General features: G+C 49.6%; 1 protein-coding gene across 4 annotated transcripts in view; it reads right to left on the minus strand.

Moving 5' to 3' along the window:
• Window positions 1–27,479, minus strand: part of COL4A1 (collagen type IV alpha 1 chain) — a 240,395-nt gene that overhangs the window by 10,630 nt on the left and 202,286 nt on the right. For all 4 annotated transcript variants that reach the window (XM_074990147.1, XM_074990120.1, XM_074990128.1 and 1 more), the window contains 7 exons: window positions 26,894–27,027; window positions 19,055–19,127; window positions 17,196–17,267; window positions 16,720–16,848; window positions 15,935–16,033; window positions 2,418–2,630; window positions 484–661 (listed from right to left, as the gene is read on the minus strand). In XM_074990147.1, coding sequence (XP_074846248.1) covers window positions 484–661; window positions 2,418–2,630; window positions 15,935–16,033; window positions 16,720–16,848; window positions 17,196–17,267; window positions 19,055–19,127; window positions 26,894–27,027 — 898 coding nt within the window. The remainder of the gene's footprint in view (window positions 1–483; window positions 662–2,417; window positions 2,631–15,934; window positions 16,034–16,719; window positions 16,849–17,195; window positions 17,268–19,054; window positions 19,128–26,893; window positions 27,028–27,479) is intronic.

Below are 27,479 nucleotides of genomic sequence, written 5' to 3' on the forward strand. Positions count from 1 at the left end.
CAAAAAACATGGTGTAGTGCATGATAACTAAGATAGATCCTGATGCATTTTTCAAAAGGGAAAAGACATTAATCCACAAAGTGCTTCTAATTGGAGCAGGGTGAAAAAAAAACAGAAGTTTTTTTTTTTCCTTTGGAATTACCAATAAAAATAAAAATTCCTGTTTATTTCAAAATTTCTTTTTTTTTGAATGAATTGATGAAAAATAAATATGTTTGTTTCAGATGAATCAAAATAACCCCCTTTTTTTTTTTGTCTTGGGTTGCCCTCACTTTTTCCAGGCGAAAATTTGAGGGCACCCAAATATTTTTGTTTTATTTAATTTGAACCAATATGGAAATTTTTCAATTTGAATAATTTAATTGAAAACTGAATTGGAATATTCTGAGTAAGATGAAAAAGACTTGATGAAGCTATTTTGGGCAGCCCTGCATTTGATAGGTTGTCTCCATAGTCATAACTAATGTGGCAAAACAATCTCACCTACTGATGAATGGCCTGATGCTGTCCCCTGTGATAGGAGCCATACTCATTGGCATGGGCTGAGGAGTAGACAGCCAGTAGGAATAGTCATTTCTTGATGCAAAGTTGCATACATTGTTGATGTTGCAGAACAAGAATGGCATAGTGCTAAATTTACGTAGACAGCTTCCTGCTGTGCCTGAAAGTGCAATAAAACGGTTAATGTGTAAAACTATTTTCAAGTAAATATATGGCAACTGACATATTTTAATCAGTGCAATTCTGATGACAGTACACAATGTCTGAAACTTTAACATGGCAGCCCTGGCTTTGAAACTCACTTCATGGCTTGCTCCAGCCATGGTAAGAGAGATTCTGTTATCAGTCGGACAGGGGAGGCTGTCCTGTTTTCTCCACTATGTAGTTGCAATGGCAGACCACAATCAGACTTTAAAATCATTTTTCCCTCAGCTTCATGGCAGTCTAATTTACATAGCAGCTGCTTCTAGGATTGTGTACTTGTTTACTAAATGCCAAAAGGTATATAAAGTCAACAATAAGTTTACAACTTAGCTATAAAAATTCAGGGAATGCAAAACTTAAGGGCTATACATTAACATCAATATGCTTACATTAAATAAAGATGATATTTTTGATTACTAGCTAGTAATTACCCAAACTAGTAATGAAATATATTATAAATGTGCAATTCCTGAGGCTCTCCAACCTAAGAAGCTATTGTCTCCCTGTAGTTTGCTGACCCACACTCTGGGCTCAACTGTGGTCTCATTGAGTCTCTTGCCTCTATAAGCAAGGCTCATAGGCTGTGTCTACAGGAAGGGGCATGGTAATGAGCAACCTGGAAGATGCTAATGAGATGTGGATGTAAGTTTCCTCTGCCTCATTAGCATATGGCCACGTGATTCTGAGTCCTCAAAATTTTGATGAAAAGGGGGCTTCTAGAAGGAGGGTTTCCTTCCGGGAAATCCCCTCAAGCTGTACGTCTACATGGATATTTTGGAGTCCAGCAGAGCTTCTTTCGGACTCCAAATTACATGGCCATATGCTAAAGAGGTGTGGGAAATTTACATCCAAGCCTCATTAGCATCTTCTGGACTACTTATTACCACGCCCCTTCTGGAGGAAGGGGCATATGTAGACGCAGCCATAGAATATTTCCAGAAACCTCCTCTTTTCTCCCACCCACAATTTGCTATAAAAAAAACTCCCGGGCTGTTGAAAATATTTTCTGGAGCTCTGCTCTGGACCGCTGTGGCTGAACTGAAGCCCTGCCTGTGAGAGAGTCCCACTCATGGTTAACCTCACTACTCCCAAAGGGTGCTCAGCTTGCTACTGGGGTCTTTTCAGAGTCCATTTACAGTTCACATGTACCTGTAGACCTTCTGCATTATGGAGAAACAGCCCTTGAGGGCTGCTTGTTGACATCAAGCTTGTAATGTCCATCTTTCCCTCCTAAAGTTGGCATGGGGAGTTGGCAATGGAGGGGTGGGAGGGAAAGGAAAGGCTGGTCATTGCCTTGGACTAAGTTCCCCTTGCTACTCGAGCTCATTAGCAATCCCTACCAGCCTTCCTGCTTCCATGTAAATCTCCCCCGCCCCGGCCCCGGCCCTTTTCTGCAGCTAGTTTCACTTTTTTTAGCTCTCCTTGTCCAGGTGGCGCATGTTCTGCAGGTGCACCTGTGCCTTTCTACCAGTGGGATGAGGGTGTGTCTCATCACACTCCTCAGCTCATTAGTGCATGTTTGTGTAGTGCTGGAAAAGGGTAAAGTACTATAACAGCTCTAAGTAATTATGATTATTATGCAGTTTGTGCTCTACATAGCGCAGCATGAGCCTATGAATAAGAGAAATATTTGTGTAGTTTGCAATGAATTGAAGCTGCGCTTCTTATTCACCAAAAATGCATGCTAACATCTTGTTTACATGATTTCTTACCCAAATCCTGACCATGTGCCCTTTCATTGCCTTGTACATAAAGTAAGGAGTATCCATAGTAAATCAGTTTAGTTCCCGGTGGACATTCTGGTTCTTCAGTGGTTTGACTGTGCCTGGTAACAAGGAAGCCATGAGCGACAGATGGTGTCCCTGGTGGGCCCATTGCCCCTGGTAAGCCCTCAGGGCCTGGTGGACCTCTGGCTCCTCGTGGACCTACATGACAGAGAGTCACATTTACCTCTTTCTTATTTCTAGAAGTGTTCGTAGAGAGAGTCCATTCTGAGCCATCAGTTGCATATTTATTTTCAATGTACACAGCTACTGTATTACCACTCTCTTGAGAAGACTGCACACACTGTGCCAACAATAACATTTTTAAATAATCAGAACACCAATGATTATGCATGATGCAATTGCATAACATTTTGCATTTAACATTACACTAGCGTTAAATGTTTTCTCTGGGGAGAAAAATTACTCTGCTGGGTTCAATGCTACTTTAGTATAATTTCTTAAACTCCAACCTATGAAGGAAAATAATTTAGACCAAAGTATTTTGAATGATTATTTAATGCCTCTAAGAGCGGCTATAGAGAAAATGTGCCAACTTTTGCCAGAGCTGAAATTAAAGCAAGTAAAGGGAACTAGAGAATTGTTGCTTATGAGGCAATCATTGTTAAAGAACTTGAACTGTCTGGAAGTACAGCAGATATTAAATGAAAAAAAAATACAACACAAATTTGAATGCAATCTTAAGGTTAGGCAACATAAGCACTAAGACATCGGCAAGCTCTGTAAAGTAAACCTCTCTCTTGCCATGGGAAAGTGACCGTTTTGTTCATCCATGTTGTTGGCAATATACACACCACATGGAAGTTCGCTTTCTATGAGGAAAGAAGGACTAGACACAAGAGGGCAGACTGTCACTGGCAGTGTGTAGATGGGGGAAAGACCAGGAGGGCCTTTTCCTCTGTAAGCCCTGTGCAAGAGCCAGGGAAAACACAACTTTTGTGCTTGATGATGTGCAGTGACTGCCCCTCCCCACTTTACCTTTCAGGGATGAGCATCACCTCAAAAGGTATCAGGAAAGAGGGCCCTCTGGCCCTCACTTGCCTCTGTCCCAGTAAACACTACAGGCTGCGTGTACGGGGAGAGCACACTACACATCCCTGAAGGATTTGATTTTTATTAAGACTGTGAGATCTTCAGGCATGTCAGTGATACTTGTAAGATCCCTGACTCACAGCTATACTGAGGTCATCACTCAAATGTGTCCTCTGAGGTTTCTCAGATCTCAGTTTCCGAGGGTCTCTTCACTGTAGAGGGCTAACCTCTAAAGAGGATGGTGAGAAACTGTTCTCAGTGGTGACAGATGGCAGAACAAGGAGCAGTGGTCTGAAGTTGCAGAAGGAGAGGAGCAGGTTGGGTATTAGGAAAAACTACTTCACCAGGAGGGTGGTGAAGCACTGGAATGCTTTGCCTACAGAGGTGGTGGATTCTCCATCTCTAGAGGATTTTAAGTCCCGGCTTGACAAGGTCCTGGCTGTGATGACTTAGTGGGGGTTGATCTTGCTTGAAGCAGGGGGCTGGACTAGATAACCTCTTCAGGTCCCTTCCAGCCCTAGGATTCTATGCTATTCTATTCTATGAAAACTGCAGAACACTCGTCTCTTGTGGGCAGTCAGAACCTTAGTGATGAGCAAGTTTGCTGGCAGATCTCAAAAGCTGCATTCTGATTGTGTTACTGAAGACAAAAGTCGACATGTTTCCCATCACAATTCTTTGTTGCTTCATTCTAACATATTAAACAAAGTTTCCAAGGAATAAAGGCTCCACAAGATGCTAGCTACACCTCCTTCTGAATCTATTGAGCCTCTGCAATTAACAAACTTTGATGACAGTGCGAGTTGCTACAAAATGCTCAGAGCTAAGTGCTTGATGTGCTCTCAAACCACGAGCAATACATGGATCTTCAACGACATATTTCTGGTCTCCCATCTATGTAAATAAAATCAAAGAATTTACCCCTGTAATCTTAGGTTCTGGCCAGTGACTACCGAAGCAAAAAAACTACAAAAATCTCGTATTCATTTCAGCGGTTGCTGAGCAGACCGATGTGCTCTAACTACATTATTCTGACTAACTTCTGCAGTACTTTTCCATTTCTGAAATACCATTTTTATAATATGACAACCAGAACTGAGTATTCCTAATGGTGACCTAACTCATCACCCCGTTTTACAGTGTGTGGTAAACCCGGTGGTAGATCCTTACCTGGAAGCTTCTGGAGCCTTCTAGAAGGACAGTATACTGGGTCTATTTGGAGACCAGGGAGTGGGCGGGCACAGCCCGCCCATGACTAAAAGGCCCCTCTTAATAGAAGAGGAATCCCTTTAAAAAAAAAAAAGCCATGGCCCCAACAGAGTGCGGGGGACAACTGAAGAAAAAACAGGGATGGGAGTGGAGGTCAAAGGTTTAAAATGAGGGAACCAGAAGGGGACACCGAGCAGAGAACCCCGGACAGCGCCCACTGACCCTCAAAGGTGTCGAGAGAGCCAGTGGATGCCACCCAAAGGAACTCTGCCTGGATTCGTGAGCGGAGAGCGGAGCAGAAATAGGCCCCACAGTCGCAGGCTTCCCCCCCGCCAGCCTCCTCTCCCGAGTGTTATAAATGGCTACCTTAGCCATAGCCAGGAGGAGGCTGATGAGGAGGTCCCGTGACTTAGTGGGGACACGGATGGGGTGTGCTAGAATGAGGAGGTGTGGGGAGAAGAGCCAGAAGAGGAGCTGCAACCTGACGCACTCGATGTAAATGTGCGCCAGGGTGTCCCTCGTGCCACAAAAGAAACAGGTATCTGGGAGGAGGGTGAACCGCACCAGGTACACGCCCGTGGTCACCGCCCCATACAGGATTCTCCAGCTGATGTCCCCAGCGGGCCGCGGGACCAGGGAAGAATAAAGGCTGGCCCATCGGAGCTCCCCACCCTCCGAAGATGGTAGAAGGTCCCGCCACTCGTGGTCTGGGAGGGACATGAAGGTGGGATAGTGGAGCGTGTGAAGCACGAGCGTGTACAGATGATGTCTGGGCGCGGTTCGAAAGGGGACTGGCTGCAAGGCGTGCAGCCGGCTGGGATGATGCAGAGGAGGGGGGCGGGAAGGCTCACAGAGCTGGGGGCCCACGGAGAGGTCCAGAGGGCCAGGAGTGAGAGGGGGGTGGGGTGCACCCTCTCGCAAGACCCGGTGCAGGTAGACGTGAGCGGCGGGTGGCAAGGCGGCCTTCACCTCCTTGAGTACGTGCCGGGGAGAATGTAGGGTGGAGAGCCCCATGCACCGGGCGAGCGCTGGGGCCTCCATCCAGTCTCCCCAGCCATAGTCCAGGAGGTCTCCGACCCTGGTGATTCCACCGAGGACCAGCCTCCGGCACACCGTGGGGGACTCCGCCGCCTGCACACGGAGGTACGGGTTGCGTAGCAGGGGCTCTGCGAGGAGGTCTTCCCCCGTGGCAGCCCCTAAAGACCTGGAGACTGAGAGGAGCTGCCAGGTGCGGAGGAGATCCTGGTGGAAGGCCGGTAGCTCTGAGAGGTCTCGTGGATGGCCTCTCAAAGGCAAATAAAGGAGCTGCCGGTCATATCGGAGCCCTCGGAAGTGACGGAGGAAAGCGTGCACCAGCATGCTCCACGCTGGACTATCTGCACTATTGCTGTTAAGGAGTCCCTGCAGGGCCCGGAGGCGGAAGACATAGACCTAAGTGCATAGGCAGGTCAGGCCCTGCCCTCCCTCCTCCAGGGGGAGATGAAGAACCCCTGCAGGGACCCAGTGCAGTGCTGGCCAAAAGAACTCCAGAACTACCTTCTAGAGGGCGGCCAGGAAACCGGGAGGTGGGACAAGGGTGTTGAGACGGTGCCAGAGCATGGACAGGACTAGTTGGTTAAGCACCCGTGCCCTCCACCTCCGTAACCGCTCAGCCACCCTGCCCTCTAAACCCTGCCAGTCTTCCGGCGGAGAGGGATGCGTGGCAGATAGAAAGATGCCTAGATAGGATAGTGGACCCACGCTCCACCGTATGGCCTGAAGCGCAGGTGGAAGGTGGTCCGCCTGCCACCCAGCCCCAACCACCAGGCCAGAGCTCTTGACCCAGTTGACCCGGGCAGAGGAGGCTGCTGAGTAAACGGCTTGGCAGGCCTCTAACCACACCAGGTCTCCCGGGTCCTGGACCATGAGGAGTATGTTGTTGGTGTATGCTGACAGAACCAGCCGCAGCTCTGGCTCACGGAGCACCAACCCCGTCAACCTTCATCGAAGGAGATGGAGGAAGGGCTCGATGGCCACAGCATAGAGCTGGCCCGACAACGGGCAACCTTGACGCACCCCTCGCCCAAAGCTGACCGGAGCGCTCAGGATCCAGTTGAGCTTGACCAAACACACTGAGGCAGTGTGCAGCACCCGGAGAAACCCGATGAAATGGGGTCCGAAGCCAAAAGCCCCAGAGTTCCCAGGAGATACCCGTGGTCCACCCTGTCGAACGCCTTCTCCTGATCTAGGGACAGGAGGGCGAATGACAGACCATACCTACACCCGAGCTCCAAGAGATTCCGGACCAGACAGAGGTTGTCAAATATGGTGCGGCCCGGGACAGTGTAGGTCTGGTCGGGGTGGACCATGTCCTGCAGCATGCCCCCCAAGAGACGGGAGATGGCTTTAGCGATAATCTTGTAGTCCGTGCTGAGGAGCGAGATGGGACGCCAGTTCCGAAGGTCGCGGGGGTCCCCCTTTTTGGGCAGCAGGGTGAGGATGGCCCGCCTGCACGACAGGGGGAGGACCCCGCTTTGCAAGGACTCGGCCCAGACGCTGAGCAGGTCTGGACCAAGGACGTCCGAAAACACGCGGTAGAACTCCACGGTCAGCCCGTCCATGCCCGGGGACGTGTTGGTGGGCATGAGATGGAGGGCTTCCAAGAGCTCAGCCAGAGTGAGAGGGAGCTCTAGCTGGTCCCGGTCGCCCGTGCTGACCGAAGGGAGTTGGTCCCAAAGCACTCTGCAGGCGGTTGGAACCGGGGAGAAAAGGGTGGCGTAGAAGGCGCGAGCCCTCTCGCGCATCTCCGCTGGATCCGTAAGAGGGGTGCCATCCTCCACAAGGAGGCAGAGGATATGTTTCTTGGCACCCCTCTTTTCCTCCAGGGCATAGAAGAAGCGGGAGCCGTGGTCCATCTCCCGAAGGAGCTGGATCCGCAACCTCACAAAGGCCCCCCTGTGCCCGAAGGGCATCAAGGGCCCTGAGCTCGTCCCGCTTCTCCCGGTACATGCCGCAGAGGGATGGATCTCTGGGGCTGGCAGCCAGGCGCCTCTCCAGCTCAAGAACCTCCCACTCCAGCTGTCCTATCAACGCATCCCACCGCCAGCTGGCCTCCCGGGTATAGTCACGGCAGAAGAGCCGTGCGCACACCTTTCCCAGATCCCACCACAGCCACGCCGAGGTAAAGGCACACTGTTGCCCGCACCAGGCCAGCCAGAACTCCTGGAAGGATGCCACAAAGCCCACATCCTCCAGCAGCTTGTTATTAAAATGCCAGTAGGCTGACCCCCGCTTCCCCGGCAAGAGGGAAGCCTTCACAGCCACTAAGTGGTGGTTCGAGAAGGGGGCCAGCTGCATACTGGAGGAGAGGGCCCGCGAGAGATGGTGGCAAGAGATGTAGCTGTGGTCCAACTGGGAGTGCATGGATTTGTGGCCCACCACCCGGACATAGGTAAAGACGGTGTTCTCATCCGGGTGGTGGCTGCGCCAGACGTCCACCAGGGAGCGATGACTGATAAGCTCCCTGAGGACATCCGCAGCGGCCTGGCACTGCTCCGTCCCCGTACGGTCCCGCTCCTTGAGGGTGCAGTTGAAATCCCCACTGAGGACCAGGCACTCATGAGGATCGATGGAGTCAAGGAAGGCTCCCGCCTTCCGGAAGAAGGATGTTCTCTCCGGGCCGGATGTTGGGGTGAAGAAGTTGACGAGGTGGAGGGGCAGCCCCTCCACCCGTACCCGGAGATACAGCAGGCGGCCTGGCATGACCTCAACACTCCCCAGCACCTCAGGCTGCAGGTCTGGGGAAAACAGGGTCGCCACCCCAGCCCAATGGGCCGAGAGGTGACTAAGGTGGACCCCGTCTCCCCACTCCAGCCGCCAGCTGGCTTCGGCAGCCGGAGTAGTGTGGGTCTCCTGGAGGAAGGTGACCGAGTACCCCCCCTCTTGGAGGAAGGAGAGCACCCAGCACCTGCGGAGACCTGACCCACAGCCCCAGGTTTTCAATGTGGCAAAGATGATCAGCGGCATTTAGAGGGCTGGGGAGGATCCTCGCCGGAGGGAATGCCAGCGGTCCCCGTGGGGCCGCGCAGCAAGCCGTGGCCGACGCCATAGGTGATTAGGGCATCATGGAAGCCACGGGCCCGTTGGTAGGCCGTGGCATCTCTCCTCCCGGTCCCCTTGCCCTCCTTCAGAAGGGCCCTCGCGGACTCAAGGATGAGATGGAAGTCATCCCAGCGCTGGAGGGCGAGAGCTACTTTGTTCTTGGAGCCGCGAACGTCCTCCAAGAACTTGCGCATCTCGTCCGCCAGCACATGGGGTGCCGAGGCCTTGGGGTCCTGAGTGCCCCTCGGCCTCGTATCCTTTTCGGCTCCACGGCCAGCAGGCAAGGTCATGCAGTGGCTGGGGCTTGGTTTTGGGAGGACTAGGGGTGGCAGAGGGAGAGCAGCCCCAGAGGTGCTGGGAGAGGGCGAGACAAAGGGGGCCTCCCGAAGGATTGCAGCCTCGGGGGCAGTTATGAGCAGACAAGAGTCAAGGGGAGGTGCAGGAAGAATGGGGATGGGGGCAAAGGTGATGAATGTATTGTGGGGAGGGTGAGTGTCGTGGAGAGAAGGGGGAGGCGGAGGGAGAGGGGGCGGGGGAGAGAGAGGAGGAGGAGGAGAGTCTGGAGGGGGTTGGGGCGCAGTTTCTGGGACGGGACTTTGACTGGAAGAGGGGGTGGAAGTGGGGGTTGAGTAAGAGGGGTGTAGGGAGGGGGGGCTCTTCCAGGCAGCAAGAGGGGAGGGGGGGGATAAGGGCGAGGTGCCATTGCATCTAACAGCAGGCACCAGTGAGGTGGAGGGGTCGGCGTTGGGGTTTTTGATACCGGGGGGGGGGGGGGGGGCGCAGGGTACGAGAGGAACACAAATCCCTCCGGGATATCCGGGGGCAGGACAGCTACAGCTGGGAGGACGGTCACACCCTGTGACGTCCCAGAACAAGGGAGGATAATGGTTGGGGGATCGCTGGCAGATGGGGAGAGAGAAGGTGAGGTGGGCGGCTGGGTGTGGGTGGCTGTCCCATAGGCCTCTAGCAGCAGACACCCTACATCCAGAGCAGCCGGCGTAAGGCCTAGGGCCTCGACCTCCTGCGAGAGGAGGGTGAGGCCGAGGCTCATCTCCTCCGGGCACCCCATGACAGTGGTCTGGGCAGCGGCCGGAGGGGTGTCAGAGGAGGGCACGGGCTGAGGACAAGTCCCCTCTGCCCCTTTAGGCTCAGGCTCTGGGACATGAGGGGCGATACTCTCCATTGCCGCCGTGGCGGCCTCAGTCACCCCCGGCAGATGGTCAGTAGCCAGGGGTTTAGCAGATGGATCAGGGCTGGCAGCTCTTTTTAATGCTTTGCGTGGCACATCCACCCTGTCCTCCGACAGGGTGGAGTGCAGGGCGCATGCACTTCATTTCTTGCGCTTCCCCCTTACCAATACCCAGTCCTCTAGAGAGGTGGGCTCAGTGGTAGAGGAGGAAGGACCACGGGATGGAGGCAACAAGGAGAGAGGGAAGGAGAAGGAGGACGGGACAGTGAGGGAGAGGGACGGCCCCCCCCGGGGTGGGCCCTGTCCGGGTCCTGCCGCCAGCCCTGCCTCCCTCTCCTCCACAGACCTGGCTTGAATGCCTGCTCGGGCGCCGGCGCCTGCTTCTTCTTGCCCTTCACCATGTGCCTGGGCATCCTCCGACACCCGAGCGGCGATGGTTCCGTCCGGAGCGGGAAGAGGAGGGGCGTTCCCAGGGCCTGTCGCGGTTGGGGTGTCGCCAGTCGTGTGGCTGGCACCCCCCAGGTCGGAGGAGGTCCCGGGCTCTTCTCTTTCGTGCCGGGCCAGGGGGCAATCCCTCCGGACATGCCCTGCTGCCCAACACATGAAGCACCAGGCCTCCCCCAAGGTGTAAGAGACCCGGTACTGGGCCCCTTGATGAGGCACCAGTATAGTCCCCTCCTGGGCCACCCCACCCTGTGCTGCCGCCGGCAGCAGTTGGATTCGCGCCTGCTGGTGGAAGGAGAGCACGTGTCATAGGGCGGGGTCTTTGCAGCCAAGAGGGAGGGGACTCAGGACCGACAAGGGTCGGCCCAGGGAGGTGAGGAAAGGCAGAAGGGCGGAATTGGGAAGGAAAGGAGGGACAGAGGAGAAAACCACCTGCACGCCCAGGTCCCCGAGCAGCTCCAGGGGCACATAGATGCCCCCGACCACCAAGCCCCTCTCCACTGCCTCCTGCGCGGCGGCCTCCGACGCAAGGAAGAAGATGATCTTCCCGAACATTCGAGAGGCCGCCATCACGGCCGCGGGCCCCACCACCCGCGCCAACGCCCGCACATAGGTCTCCATGTGGGGCGAGGCCGACACCATGAGGCAGCGGACTCTGTGCCTCCTGGTGAGGGCGGGGAAGGGGCCGCGACCATCGGGGATGGTATTCTGAGAGGAGGCGGAAGGAGCAGAGTGCAAGGTGGCTGCCGCCTGGGCCTATGACCTGGGGGCTGGGGGATCCGAGCCCTCAGGATCAGTGGTGGGATCAGGGGGGAGGGAAAGAGGGGCTGCAGCAGGTGCATTGGCAGCTGCGGTGGAGGGCCCAGCCATGGGAGGTTTGGCCTTCTGGGCAGGGCTCTTGCCCTTTTTGGTACCCTGGCCCCTCCGGCCTTTTTGAGGGAGGGGTGGTTAGGGGTGGGGTCACCGGAGGAGGATGCCGTGGCAGGGGCAGCAGGAGCCCCGGAGCCCATGCCCGCACCCTCAACCGTCACAGAGTTCCCGGCCACCCTGGACGTGTCGGCCACTGCTGCAGAGGTGGAAGGAGTGACAGTGGAGGGGGAGGGGGGCATCTATGGACAACCCCCCAGTGGGTGGGGAGGCCATTTTATAAGGTATGAGGATTTGTGAAAAAATGGGAGTGGGGCCTTTAACTAGCAGGGGAGGGGAGAGGGGAAAAAGGAAGAGAAAATGGAAATGGAAATGGCTGCCCCTCCCCCACCAGCCAGGCTGAGGACCTGGACAGGCAGGGGTGGGGCAGGAGGGTAAAAAAAAAAAACAAAGGAAAGGGAACACAAAAAGGCCACAACTCCCAGCACAAGATGATAAGATGGCTCCTGTTTCTGCACTGGGATGTGGGGGGAATTCAAGATGTGTGTGTGGGGAGGGGAGTGCAAGGAAGGGGAAGGGGCTCAGGCACCTAACAAAAGAAGGGGGGGGATTCGCGGGCACAAAGGGGAGGGAGAAGAGGGGGAGGAAAGGGGGTGGCAGAGCCACCAGAAAGCGGGGGGGCAGGGGGTATAAAGGGAGGGATGTGCCCACGGGTACCTGAGGGGTGAGCCCACAACAGCTGCTGCAGAGCATCACAGAAACAGAGGGAGGAGGAAGGGGCAGATGGAGAGGGCCCCGGCGGCAGCTGGGTGTGGGGGGGGGCAGCAAAGGAGGCAGTGGCTGCAGGGGTGGGGCAGGGACCACACCCTAACACCCCACCCCCAACTATGCAGCCACCCTGCTGGAGCCCTGGTGGAGACGGACCCCACCTAAACTCACCCCCCCCCCAGGCACTCCACAGCAAGCTGTGGAGGGAAAGCCCGGCCGCTGCCCAAGAAAGCCCCTTACCTCCTCCGAAGCAGCGAGGACACAGCAGCCAGTAGATGGAAAGAGTGGGCCCAATTGGAGGGCCAGAAAATCCCCCCCAAAAGATGGAAAAAAAGCGGGGGAAGGGTACCCCCGTCCCTGCCAAGAGGCAGGGCAGAAAGAGTCCCCCCACACCCCACCCACCCAGCAGCTCCAGAGGGAAACTAGCCCAGAAGGGTGGAGTCGGGGGAGGAAAGAAGCAACCTGCCCAAGGCAGGGAAGAGAAGCTGGCCCAAGAAAGGGGCCAAAAGACAGTCCCAGAGGGGGTTGAAGCAGCCAAAGGCTGCCTGTCCCCCAGTACTCACCTCCCAACTGCGGGGCTCCCCAGGTGGGATCCCCGCAGCCTGGAGGACAGAGCGTTTCTGTTCCCTGTCTAGGCCCAGACCTTCATTGGTCAGATAGGCCCTGTGCTCCTTATAAAAGGCTCCCCATCTGGTAGCAGGGGGGAAGGTTTTGGGAGGTGCACCAGAGGAGCAGGAGCAGGAGGATGAAGAAAAGGTACCACGGAGAAGTGGTGGGCGAAGTGGCCCAGGGTGAGGTTACTACTTTGGGGCAGGGGTAAAAGTCCTGCTGGTTACCTCTTGTTCTCATAGGGACCCTGGGCCGGAGTCCAGGGTAGAGGGTGGGTCTGGACTCCCCCCACCCTTCCCCCGAGGGATCACTTTACTGGAGCAGGCGCGGGCCTGCAAGGGGACTGGTATTATTCTCCCTGTACTGGTCCTGCCTATGATGAGGGTGGCTTGCTAAGCAGAGACCCCTGCCTTTGGAAGGGCCTGGGCAAAAGGGGGGCCTCCGTGAGTCTCTGAGGCAGCACAAATCCACCAGGAAGCGCAGGGACCCACAGAGGCTGACAAGGGACTTTGTCACAAGTGATATTCTCATTTATTCAAAATCTCTGTTTCTTTCTTAGCTTTCCAAACTGTTGCTAAACACCAGGCTTAAACTATTAGATACCCTTCCAATCTAACCTAGAATCTCTACAGAATAAAAATACTCATCCAGTTCCTACTTGGGCTATTAAAAAAAAAAAAAATCAGTAAAATTAAACAGTAATAATTTCTGGTTTGTTAAACCAGGCAGAGATCTTAAATTTTCAATTCATGATCACCAGGCTATCACTTCAAGGTTTATGAGTAATGTATTCTCTTGCATATACAGTAATCCCTCAAAATGTGTGATTTCGAGTTGTGCTTACCTCGCATTAACGTGAGTGAAGCACAGCCCAAAATCCCACTCACCCCGCCCTGGCTCAGCCTTCTCCCCTTGGCCCTTTGTACCCCTGGTTCAATGCCCCCTGCCCTGGTTCAACCCCCCTCCCCACCGCACAGCCCCAGTTGAACACCCCCTGCCCTATGCAGCCTGGTTCAACCCCCAACGCCCAGCTCCAGCTCACCCCACCCCCCACAGGGCTCAGCTCAGGCTCAACTCCACCCCCCAACACGTGGCTCAGGCTCACCTCCCCACTCCATGCCCAGCTCCGGCTCACTCCCCACAGGGCCACACGACCCCAGCTCAACTCCACCCCCGCCCCTGTTCCCCTTGCAGCCCTAGCTCACTCCAGGCTTAACTCCCCTGCCCTGCTCCCACGGTCCCAACCCACCACCAGGCTTAATCCTCCCCAGCTGCCCCAACCCCAGGACTTACCTTTCAAAAGGAGCTCCAGGTGCTCCTGCTGCTTCCCCAGCTGCAGAACGTGTGTTCTGCCAGGGGAAAAAAGATGCCCCCTGACTTAAAGTGAAATTCAAGTTATGCGAGGGTGTGTGGGAACACAACCCTTACATAACTCGGGGGGACTACTGTATTGTTATATTTGAGATATTTCTAGACTGCAATCATTTCCTTTGTGAAACCTCTCTTTCTGAGATTAAGCCATTAATAAATAAGACACCTTATGCTCATTAAAAGTATGATAAAATTACACAGGTAATCTTTCTAAATCCAGAATCTTTTTATAGCTAATAATTCCATTTAACACTTCTCCTGTCAGTTGTGACTGGTAGCTCTACCCTGGAGTTTTTAGATCTACATTCTTGTATTCACTGTATTTCCTTTGTCTGGCATCTGATCTACCCATCCTTGATAAGGACTGTGGAAAATGGCATATGGTCATTTAATCCTGTGTGATGCAAGGAATGTGCCAGCAGAAGCTCAATACTGCTGAAGGATTAGGGTAGTGTGTCTTTCAGAGATCACTTGCATGAAAATGCAAAGCTATGCATATATAATACCTTGTAAACAAAGCCTGATGGGAGCAGATGAAGCAATGAGGTTTTATCTATTGTAAATAACATGTTGTAAAGTCACAATTTATGCTGTCACCCAATGTAAGAACTGGGGAGTCTCAACAATGCTTGAAGTTGTTGTGGGCGTATAGGGAAGTCATCACTACTGTATAAGATATGGCTTGCACAGGGCTCCCCCCATCTAAGCAGTGTGAGAGGAGGAAGAGTGGGAGACATAGTGGTTGAATCAGCTGGTTGGAAGCCTTTTGGCTATACAGCTGGAAGACTGGTTTGACTAGTTGTCCCTCCCTCTCTACTCTTCAAAGGTAGACTTAAAGCTGGGTCTATAGTTGTTCTGTGAGAATCTACCTTGGTGGATACTGAGATGCTGTGACTAGGTCTAAAGCTGAATGCTACTATGAGTTGAAATTGCTGAGAGCTGGAATCACAGGGTTTCGCAAAACCCAAAAGACAGTAGCCTGGGACTAGCAGATAGGTGGCAGGTGCGACCAGTGGGCAGCTGGTAGGAGGAGCACCAGGTGTCTGGCAGGTGCGACAGGCAGTTGGCCAGTAGGAGCAGCAGGGGATGGCTGGCAGAAGTGACCGGCGGGCAGCTGGTGTGGCAGATGGCAGGGAGCAAGTGGAACAGCAGACCAGTGCAAAGGCATCCTTGTCCCAGGCTCAATGAGGGAATGCATCAGGGTGATGTGTCAGGGCTGCAGGGGCTGGACAGAGTTGTAAGTGAGGCATTTGAAGGGGGGTACGGAGAAAGTTCAGGAGTATGGATTGGCTGTTTACAGCATTGGACTGGTGAGCCTGAGAGGCAAAGGACACCGCTCAATCCATTTGAGCTGGGATAGTTACTTGAGGATTGGCTATGAACTCTGGGTGTGGTATTTTCCCAAGCTTATGCCATATGACTTTTCTGCCTCTTTAATTAAAAGTTTCTTTTCTACACTCAGACTCTGTGCTTGCGAGTGGGGAAGCATTGCCTCTCTGAGGAGCCCAGGGGTGTGTGAATTTCCCAGGCTACTGGGTGAGGGCTCAAGCCAGTTCTATGCGCGTTGTATGAAAAGGAACCCCTAGATGTTGAACCTGGCCCTGGCTGCTGCTGACTCCTTCTGGTGGAAGGGTTACAATAATATAGCCCCCTCTGTCACTAACTTACACTAAAACATCTCTTGGGAGGTGCCAACAATTTCTTTAATGACCATGTGCTTTTAAATTCTATGAGCATTTTTGTTGTGTCTGCTTCTTGTGCTGCTTTTATCCAGCTACCAACATTTTTCGTGTATTTTACCCTTACCTTCATCCTGTAAACACCATCAGCAATCTTTTATTGAAGAACGGAGTCTTTATAGAATACACAGACCTACCTGAGGGACCAGAAGGACCAGGTTCTCCCTTCTGACCAGGTTGACCATCAAAACCCGGAATACCAGGTGTCCCAATTATACCCTTAGGCCCTGTCACTCCTGTTGAAATACAAGAAATGATTACAAATGGATCTCAGAGGCAAACTTGTTCTTGGCTTTTTTTTTTTTTAATGATAGGGTTGCAGTATAGAAACAAGCACAGTAGTTATAGGTAAATGGCTGTACACAGAACAGTCATGTGTGTGGAGGGTGTCTACAGAGGGCAGGTGTGGGATGGGAGAGGACCAAATATAGCTACTGGAGGTGCAAATTGGAAGTAAATGGTTTGCTGCTAGCATCTGTCCAGACAGTGAGGAGAGTGCCCAGGCTTTCTCCTCATTCTATGAGAGAAGGTGTTCAAAACTGAAGGATCCTCAAGTAAAAGCCCATAAAGAGCCCGAATTCAGTAGCAATTTGTGGGAAATGTACAGCCATGCTAGGTCTTTGCCCAACTGCTTTTGATTTTACTCATTAGGTTAGTGCTTTGTTTTGTAGCTGTGTGTGTATTTAGAGTTACTTCCATAGACACGCGGGGCTAAGAACTTGATGCTGAAGAGTTGCTTCTGGAATTCCTGTATTAGGACTTCAAGGAGAAGCATCACTTTCCTATAAGCAGCCATTATAGACGTGGGTGGAGAAGCAGCTGGAAAGAGCTTAAATTGTGCCAATAACCAGCTAATGCTCAGCCTGTCATAGCTTCTTTTTACAGTATGCACCATCTATATACAACTTTAAAACCTTCTCACCTTGCTGTCCTTTTGCACCTGGAGATCCAGGAATCCCTTTGAGACCAATTGGTCCAACAGGGCCAGGTAAACCTGGGTCCCCTTTAATAACGTGATAAGGCCCAGGAGGACCTGGTGGGCCTTGTAAACCTGACAAAAATGGATTAAACAAATACAAAAGAAGCGTTTGTTATCAGACAGTATAAATAACTAATAATTACATCCACTAGCACCCACAGGTGGCAATAAGGATTGGAATTCATAGTGCTAGACTCTGTACACATATACTGGGATACAAATCAGTTCTCCGGGCTAAGAATTTAAATCTAATGGTAGATTATCTTTACAGACTGAACATTTGATTCCAGTAACTCAGTTGCACAGTCTAGGGTGTTTTTTTACATTATACAAAGAGCAAAGGTTGATACAATGCCAGAGTTCAGTAAAAATGCCTATTTTAAACATTACAAAATCTAAAACACTCAAGTTTGTCATACCTTTAGAGCCAGGAAAACCTTGGTCACCTTGTTCTCCCTTGATACCTGGCAAGCCAGTAGATCCTTTTGAACCTGAAGATTTACATGAAAAATTTAAGCCATGATTTTTGTTTTAAAACTAGCCCTGTGTCTACACGAGCCCCTTCCTTTCGGAAGGGGCATGTTAATGAGCAGGTTTGAAAGATGCTAATGAGGCACTGCCATGAATATGCAGGGACTAATGGGCATAATGGCGACTGCAGCAATTTGAAAGTGTGGCTTTTGAATCGTGTGCCACCTGTGGAGACGGGGACCTTCCGAAAGGACCTCCCAGTTTTCGAAAGCCCCTTCTTCCTATCTGGTGTTAGGAAGAAGGGGCTTTCAAAAACTGGGAGGGTCCTTTCAGAGGGTCCCCATCTCCACGGGCAGTGCACAATTCGAAAGCCACACTTTCGAATCGCTGTGGCTGCCATTATGCTAATGAGGTGCTGCATATTCATGGCAGTGCCTCATTAGCATATTTCAAACCCACTCATTAACATGCCCCTTCGGAAAGGAAGGGACTCATGTAGACGCAGCCTAGGTGTTCAGAATAATGGATCTAATCCTACAAATGCTTAGACGAATGAATAATTTTACCCACATGAGCAGTTCCTTTGACTTCAAATGTCTGCAGGAACACGACATATGAAATGTTCACATAAAACCTTCACAATAATCAATGAAAAGATACATTCTCAATGTGCTGACGGTTGCACACTTTATGACACTGAAGCTGCGTCTACACGTGCACGCTACTTCGAAGTAGCGGCACCAACTTCAAAATAGCGCCCGTCGCGTCTACACGCGTCGGGCGCTATTTCGAAGTTAACTTCGACGTTAGGCGGCGAGACGTCGAAGTCGCTAACCTCATGAGGGGATCGGAATAGCGCCCTACTTCGACGTTCAACGTCGAAGTAGGGACCGTGTAGACGATCCGCGTCCCGCAATGTCGAAATTGCTGGGTCCTCCATGGCGGCCATCAGCTGGGGGGTTGAGAGATGCTCTCTCTCCAGCCCCTGCGGGGCTCTATGGTCACCGTGGGCAGCAGCCCTTAGCCCAGGGCTTCTGGCTGCTTCTGCGGCAGCTGGGGATCTATGCTGAAGGCACAGGGTCTGCAACCAGTTGTCAGCTCTGTGTATCTTGTGTTGTTTAGTGCAACTGTGTCTGGGAGGGGCCCTTTAAGGGAGCGGCTTGCTGTTGAGTCCGCCCTGTGACCCTGTCTGCAGCTGTGCCTGGCATCCCTATTTCGATGTGTGCTACTTTGACGTGTAGACGTTCCCTTGCTGCGCCTATTTCGATGTTGGGCTGAGCAACGTCGAAGTTGAACATCGACGTTGCTGGCCCTGGAGGACGTATAGACGTTATTCATCGAAATAGACTATTTCGATGTCGCAACATCGAAATAAGCTATTTCGATGTTGGCTGCACGTGTAGACGTAGCCTTAGATTTTAAGAAACATCCTAGTGGATAGTGGAAGCGATAGAAAAGGCTTTTTTACTTGCAAATAGTGTCAAGCTTAGCACCTGGCATACGACATCTCAGAGAAAACCCTGAGTATTCTTAGAACATCCCAACATTCATTCGTCTTCAAAAGCAACCGTGAATTGTATAATTTACAGAACAAGGAATGGGGAAAAAATATGGAGAAATTTGTCCTTGTTTTGGCTTCTGAAGCAACTTCAAATTTCAAGCTACAGTATCGGTGGGATGCTAGGTTAACTTTCCTTGTGTATCCTCTTTTCATAAAGGAGAAAGGGAAAGTGCAGTTTTCTCTACTGTACATGAAGTTAGAGAACAATAATTTTGTAGCTCTACACAATTACATATTTCTCCTCACCTTGAAACCCAGGAACTCCTGGAGGTCCCATATCACCCTTTTGACCAATACCTCCTGGTAAACCAGGGCTACCCTGTATAAGAAGAAGCCAGACGTGAGCTACCCTGTATTGCTATGACCCACCTCTCAATTAATCATATCACTTTGGCAAGCTGTAAAAAAAAAAAAAAAAAAAAAAAAAAAAAAAAAAAAACTTGAGATGATAATGTCTAAAACCAGAGACAAGCTGTTCAATCCACAGATGGTCCTTCAGCTCAATCCGCAGATAGTTACACAGCTCAAATGAGAAGGCTTTGCTCAGAACCAAGGGTTTGGGTTAAGCAGGCAATGCAGCCTGTGGGTTGATCTGTGCTATGCTATGCTTTATCTTGCAAGCTCACTGGGACAAAATAAGGTGGCTCAATAAAAGTTTAACTAATCAAATGGCCTTGACCTTTGGGAAATGACACCATGAACAGCATGAGCAGAAAGACAAAGATAACTGACTAGAGCATTCACTCAGAGTATCCTAGACTTGGGGAGATAGGGGTGGCCTCAGGTGACCCACATGGGAAGATAGGATATTTCTGGTCACAGAAAAGATTAGTTAATATATGGTATGAGAGTACTCAGTAGCCTCAAATTCTCTTGCAGGGCACTTGGTATTTTTACCAGAGCTGCACTGGTCTAGGAGCAAAGATGTTGAACAGACAAAGCCCACTTCTCCCTTTACATACACTGCTGTAAATGAATAACTCCACTGAAGTTGGCTATATCAGTTTTAAAATAATCTAAAACTATGTTTACACTATAAAATTTGGTCAATGCAGTTACGTTTGCATACAGCTGCCAAAGTTAATGTACTGCTCATGCTCGTGCAAACTGGGCTCATTATATCAGCACTGCATGTATTCACCAGCAATAAGTGGGTCTGTCTCATGAAAGCTCATCACCTAATAAATTACTGTTAGTCTTTAAAGTGCTACTGGACTGCTTTTTTGTTTTGATTGTGTCAATGCAAAGTGCAGTGCATTACGGGAGGGTATCCCACTGTGCCGGGTGCTGCCATCTGGCATAATGTCTTATTGGAAGCTCTGCAATGTGTTGTGGTATGTGTGTGTGTGTGTGTGTGTGTGTGTGTGTGTGTGTGTGTGTGTGTGTGTGTGTGTGTGTGTGTGTGTGTGTATATATATATATATATATATATATATATATATATATATTTCATCAGGAATTTCTGGGAGCTAAGGATCAAATTCCCAGCATGCAACTTTCCTCATTCCATAATGCCATCAATAGCCCATAATTTTGTCCTTTTTTTTTTTTTTCCCCCAAAAGAGTCCACATACCATACAGCTGTGTTCACTATCTGCTGTCTCTGACAGAAGCATGGAGCTCCACACCTCTGTACCATTCTTGAGAATGTTGCAAATACAGGGTGCATTATTCCCTGATACTGTCAGGAAGAACTGTAACATAAGACGCACTTTTTGAGGACCAGATTGTAGAGGGACACAGAAAAAGATAAGGCTGTTGGTGATATTCATGGAGCAACTGCTAATGGTGGAGCTAGAGAAATGTGTGCTGTCTGGAGGGACTGCATCATAACTGCTATTTGCAATATTAAGCAGTGTCTGTAGAACTTTGGGATGTGCAAAGCCACATTCCTTGATCTGTTTCTGAGCTCACCCCAGTCCACCAGTACATGGATACCAGAATGAATGAATGAATGCAAAAGTGCTGACAGTTGAAAAGTGAGTGGTGATCTCACTCTGGAAGCTTCAGTTTCTGGACTGCTGCCACTCAGTGTGAAATCATTTTGGAGTTGGAAAATCCACTGTGCAAACAGTTGTCATGAAAGTGTGTGGGGCCATTCATTGTCTTCCATTATGCAGGAGCATAATTCTTGACAATGGGTAATACATAGTAGATAGATTTGCAGCAATCAGGCTCTCAAACTAGAGTGAGGCAACAAATCATGCATATCCTTATTCTGGCATGAGTCCATTTAGTTACATAGTATTTTGAAAGAAAGTGCTGCTTATCTATATTTATGCAGGCATTGGTGGATCACTGGTGTTGCTTCACAGTATCAGTAAGGGCTGGTCAAGGAAGGTGCATGAATTTACACCTTTAAGAACATAGGACTGTTCAGAAGCTTCAGTCCGGGACATTCTTTCCTGACCCTTTGACTGCCAAAGCAAAAAGGCAATCTTGTAGCACTTTGAAGACTAACAATATAATTTATTAGGTGATGAGCTTTTGTGGGAGAGGCCCACTTCTTCAGATCTGGAAAATCCCGATTAAATGATAACTGAGATGAAGAGAATTTAATAGGGAAAAAAAACCTGATGAATCAGCTAGGTAGAAAAGAAAGGCTGTGTCTACACTACAAAAATAACTTCAAAGTTGCTTACTACGAAGTACAACTTCGAAGTAAGCAACTTCGAACTTGAGTGTCTCCACACACCTTACTTCGAAGTTAAACTTTGAAATAGGGCACTACTCCATTCCTGGGAATGGAGTAAGGACTTTGAACTTGGGCTCCCTACTTTAAAGTTAACTTTTCACCTCTAACTTCAAAGTAAGGGAAAATGTGTGTAGACCCTCTGCTGGCTACTTTGAAATAGTGCCTAACTTTGAAGTTAGGTCCTAGTGTAGACACACCCAAAGAGTGGTGGAAGAATGGGGGAAAAAAATAGTTTCTGCAAGTGTCTATTAAGTTAAGTGGGCTGCCTGCGGTCACAGTGAATAACAAAGTTGGTGAAACTGTCCTTGTAACACAAGGTAATTGATATCTTTGTTGACTTTCAGGTGAAAAGTGTCAAACGTGAGAAGGAACTCCAGTTCAGATGTCTCCCTTTGTAATCTGCCATTAACGTTTCCTTCTTTTAGAATGCAGAATTTTACGTTTTGAATGCTATGACCTGCTCCTGACTTACATATATTCAGATTCCTAATGTCTGATTTGTGTCCATTCATTCTTTGCTGAAGTGATTGTCCAGTGTGTCCAATATACATAGCAGAGGGGCATTGCTAGCACATGATGGCATATATCACATTGGTGGAAGTGCAGGAATATGAGCACCTGAATGTGTAACTGATGTGGTTTGGTCCAGTGATGGTGTCTCCTGTGGACAGAGTTGGCAACAGGTTTTGTTGCAAAAATAAATAAATAAAAAAAACTTCCAGGATTGTTTTTGGTTCTCTATGCCTTAAATACTGAGTCTGTTCTGGCATGGCTGCGATCTGAAGAAGTGGATCTGTCCCACGAAAACTCACCTAATAAATTATGTTGTTAGTCTTTAAAGTGCTACTTGACTGTGGTTTTTTTTTTTTGGTTTTTTTTTTGGTCTGGGATTAGTATTTCTGTGGTGTGGCATATGGTTCCTAGTGAGAATCTTCCTGAGTTTAGGAGCTCTGGGGCACCCCGCCACACACCCACAAGTGCGTATGCCCTCCATCACATGCAGGTCATCAGGGTGATCAACGCTGCCCTCCTGTGGAGGGTCATCTGTGTTGGGGACCTTGACACTGTCCTTGCGGGATTCACAGCCCGAGGCTTCCTCAACTAATTTGGCGTGCTGAAAGGACCCACATCATGATCCAGGCTTTGGATCACAGCACAGAGCCCTACATCAACAGAAAGGGGCACCATTCCATGGTGCTCCGGGACCTCATAGGTGCTAAGGGGAGATTCAGGGACATCTGTGTAGGCTGTTCTGGCTAAGCCCATGATGCCCAGGTCTTCTGGAACTCATGGCTTGGGCGCAGGATGCAGGAGGTGAACTATATACCCTTGTGGGAGCTCCTGGTCAGGGACAGCACCATGCCCCACCGCATCGTGGATGCTGCCACCTACACCCTGTACCAATGGGTCATGCAGCCTTACACAGGCGACACATACCCTAACCACGACCTTCTTAATGACTGACTGAACCAGGCCCACAACACCATGGAGCGGGAATTTAGGTGTGTGAAGGGGTGCCTCCTCACGCACCTGGAGAGCGGCCTCCAGAACGTGCCCACCAGTGTGGGAATATGCTGTTTTCTCCACAATATTGTGGAGAGAAAACATGAGGTATTTGTGCAGGGTTGGGCTGCTGAGGCTGGCCCTGCCTATGAGCAGCTGGCCATGCCCCATGTTGCCAGGTGCACCAGGATGGGTGTGGGTCAGGGAGGCCCTCTGAGAGACCTTTGCTCAGAGGCCTCAATGATCCTCCTCCCCCAGGCAACCTCCACCATGACCCCCCTGGCTGGCAAAATTGAGGGGGGCCTCAGGCTGGTTGACAGGCACCCGAATGCAGCCGTGTTCCGGTGCTGGCCACTGATCTATACGAGGATCTCCTCATCCCCCTACAGTCCAAGGAGGTCCTTCACCTCAGCTGCAGTACATGAAGGGGCCCTCTTCTTTGGGCCCCGGCTAGGCTCCTCATAGCCCTCGGACAGCTCGGAGGGGGGCTCCTGGGGGTGCAGAGGTACTGGCCATGGGGATGGTGGGGTAGTGGTGTCCCTGAAGCATCACTGGGAGGGCATGATGCAGGAGGCTCATGTCCTCACTGCTGCTAACATGATCTCAGATTTCTGTCACAGGGCTTCTGGGTGCCTGCAGCTTTAAATGCGGCCAGGTTCAGAGACCATAGATCCCCAATAGGGCTGGCAGGGGTGTCTCCATGCTCCAGCTGGCTGGAGCCATGGAGGACTGCTCTTTGTAAAGAGTGGCCCGCTGAGCATCCACACACATTTTCTTTTGAAAGGGCCTGTCAAAAGAGGGTGCTCTTCCTGACACAGGAATGGAAGAGTGCTTTCGAAAGGTGTGCAGCCCTACACAGTCCTCATGGCACCAGATTTTTCAGTCCCTGGACTGTTCTTTCAACAGAGCAGGGCCTGTGTAACCACTCTCTATCAAAACAGTGGATCAGTTTTTTTCCATCTGCTTTTTTCTGTGTGGATGCACTCTCCTGAAAGACATTTTTTCAGAAGAGATCTGCTGAAAGAACTTGTTTCAAAGGATTACTGTAGTGTAGACATAGCCAATAGGTAAGAGATAGGAGAAATAACATAAGGAAGGCATTGTATCACAAAATGAAGTGATGTGCATACTTGTAGTCATGAAGCACAGGGCACACATCAATTATTTATTTTTAAAAAGTGAATCCCATCAGGCAGCTGTCAGGCCTCAGCAGCACCAAGTATTAATATCAGAATCACTTAGAAAATAGATATGAGGAAAGGAGTTTGTCTACCTATCACAAACAAACTGTATGATTGTGCTCCCTAGCCTGACTGAGGACAAAGTCAACTGACAGAAGAAGGGAGCGGGCACCAGACAAAAGAATCAGTACTGAGCAAGTTGGCCACAGAGAAAGGGAAGAACCTGGGTTGAAATATGATACCAACAAAAGACACTCTTCTGAACACAGGAGACCCTATAAAGAGTACAGCACTGACCTCAGCATGTGAAGACCAGGACTTCAACAGGGTTCAAAAAAGAGCTAGATAAATTCATGGAAGTTAGGTCCATCAACAGCTATTAGCCAGGATGGATAGGAATGGTATCCCTAGCTCCTGTTTGCCAGATGCTGTGGAAAGGGATGACAAGAGAGGGGTCACCTATTCTGTTCACTCTTGCTAGGGCATTTGGCACTGGCCTCTGCTGGAAGAGAGGATACTTGGCTAGATTGACCTTTGGTCTTACTTAGTATGGCCATTCTTATGTTCTGACTCACCCAAATGTAACTGGTTGGGAATTTTCTATCGGAATGACTGAATGACTTTCCAACAGAAGATGCATTTTCTGCAGAAAATCAAGATTTTACCAGTTTTTAAATTTTCTTTCAGGAAAATTAAAAAAGAAAACCTGGGTTGATTCCTCTTGAAAAGAAGTATTTCAGGGTCAAAATGTTTCAGGTCAGCTAAGTAAAACCAGAATGAAATATTTTGATTTGGGAATACTGAAATGTTATATTTCAATTGAAAATGACTGCAATTTTTCATTTTGTAAAAAATTTCAATTCTTCATCCTAATTTTGAAACAAATATTTTGTTGAAACATTAGAATTTCTTATGAGACAGAAATTCCGATTTTTACTCAATCTGCTTATGAGCACTCACGGCACTTAAATAAAGTGCCCCTCAATCTGACAAAATGAACGCTGTATGTGGAAAGCTAGTGACCAAAAAGAATTCATTTTAAAATATTGAAGACTCAAGCTTAAGTGTCACTTTAGAAGAAGCCCCTTGAAGACTGAAGAGTATCCAGTTTCACACTTTGCATTATGAAGAATTTGTTTCTCCAAGTCCACCATTAGCATTCTGCTTCCAACACTAGAATCTAAATGACTCCTTTTCCGAGTTTCTCTCCATCTGGCACAATGAATGTGGTGGTGCTATGCCTAGTCTCTTATCCCTGCTTTCATTTCTCCATTTTTATATTACCTTATTTTAATTTCCTTCTAAAAGAGAGAATGAGCTACAACCTGGGGAGAAATGTGCTTCAAGAAATGAGAAGACAAAAGCACAGAGAAAGTATATATAGAGCCCTGTGGATTTTAGCAGATTTTCATCTTTTTCTTTCTAGTAGTTGGAGATGCACAGAATTATTGAAGAGATATTTAGGGGGAGGGAGATGGAGAAGAGAACTGATACATGACAAGAATGTATTTATGTAATTACTTGTTTTTGTTTCTACATTACCAGCTATCCTTCATCGACAGAAATGAAAGCACACACACTTAATTTGAAAGGTTTTATATCTTTCCTGAGTAGTTAAGATATTTCCAGTTACCAATTTATTATGAAATATGCAATGTATAAAATTAAGTACAGATTTATTGTTACTACACAGTAAATTATATGCTGTCTGTCTGTATGTTTTTGTGACAGGGAGTACACACTCCATACTATGCTGGCAGGGGATAACAAACAACTCTGGACAAAAGAAGTCCTGGCAGAACACAGCCTGGTTCAGTCTGGGCTGGATACCAGAGAGGAAGGACCTTTGGTGGAAGCTCAAGCTAAGGACCAGCCATAGCCTCTGCCAGCAGCAGCTGGAGGTCCCAATAACCAAATAGGCTTCTACAGCTGATAGAGCCCCAGGCAGCGACCCGCACCGAGGAACCTGTAGATCCTAAGGCCTCCTGGACTGCTACATCAGACAGTACAGTAGGAAATGACCCAGGGCATATGTGTGAGTTGTATCTCCAACCCAGGTGAGCTCTGCGTGTTTTGATGGGATTCCTTGCTGAGCCAGTGGTAGGCTGCTCCACCACTGGCATTCCTGTGGGTAATGTTTATTAAGGGGCACTACTGGCCACCAAAGGACCACTCTGCTGATTCTACCTTCTAGGTCATTGTGCCCTGTACCAAAGGGCTGCACTATTGACTCTGACTGCTAGGCCATGTTGCCCTTCAGGGAGGGGCTGTTCCATTGACTTCAGCTGTTGGGCCATGTTGTCCTGGACACCAAAGCTATGGCCTTTACTCTGATCCTTGAACCTCGTGGTCATGAGATCTGGGACAGCCAAACAGACAAACTACAGTGTCCACATTCCCACTACCTATCCCCTCCTGGGGTGGGGTGGGGTATACATACACTGCCACAGTTATCATTTACTATTGTTAACATTGTAACAGGTTAATTAGCTCACTCTCAGGCAGCCCTGAAAAGAGAATTCACATGTTTTGAAACTGACTATAGACAATCAACAGAATCTGAAAGCACTTTGGGATATAAAATATCATTCGTCTGAAAAAGAAATATCTATGATTAATACATCCATTAATTGGAAACACTAAGATGACCACTATGTGCTGCTGAGCTACACTGGAGAAATCAGTAATGTATTTAATGTAACTTACAGGAATGCCTTGAAATCCTTGGTCACCTTTGAGTCCAACTCTTCCAGGTGCTCCAGGCCAACCGCTGCTTCCTTTTTCTCCTTTGGCTCCTTCCAGTCCTGGAGGTCCTGGTGATCCCACTGGCCCCGGTGGACCTAAAATGGAGTAGTAGGAAAATGTTCCTGGCAAATTTGTTTTCTATATGACGTCAGTGTTTGGATTAGGATCAGATGGCTCAAGTTAAACAAGGTCAAAATCAAAGTAAAGCTGGCAAGGGGCAGGAACGTTTCAACAGCTAGCTATGACATGGAACTACCAGTCCAATGGGAAATTTCATGTTCAAGTAGTTTAAAACTTTTAGGGTCCTTCTGAACTCATTACTGCTATTGGAGAAGCAGGTGGAGACAGGACCAAGAAATACCTTATTTCTCCATGGATTACATGAAGCTAAGAAGCTTCATGTTCTCTCTGGTGAAGGATCTGTCACAATGATCCACACAGCAATCTCCTTCAGACTTCATTATTGTAATCCATTATACCTGGGGCTGAAGAAGCAGCAGCAATGCAGGGGCTTCTGCTCATGCAGTATGTGGCAGCCCATGCTGCT

Source organism: Carettochelys insculpta, chromosome 1 (genome assembly GCF_033958435.1).
Source record: "Carettochelys insculpta isolate YL-2023 chromosome 1, ASM3395843v1, whole genome shotgun sequence".
Taxonomy (NCBI): domain Eukaryota; kingdom Metazoa; phylum Chordata; order Testudines; family Carettochelyidae; genus Carettochelys; species Carettochelys insculpta.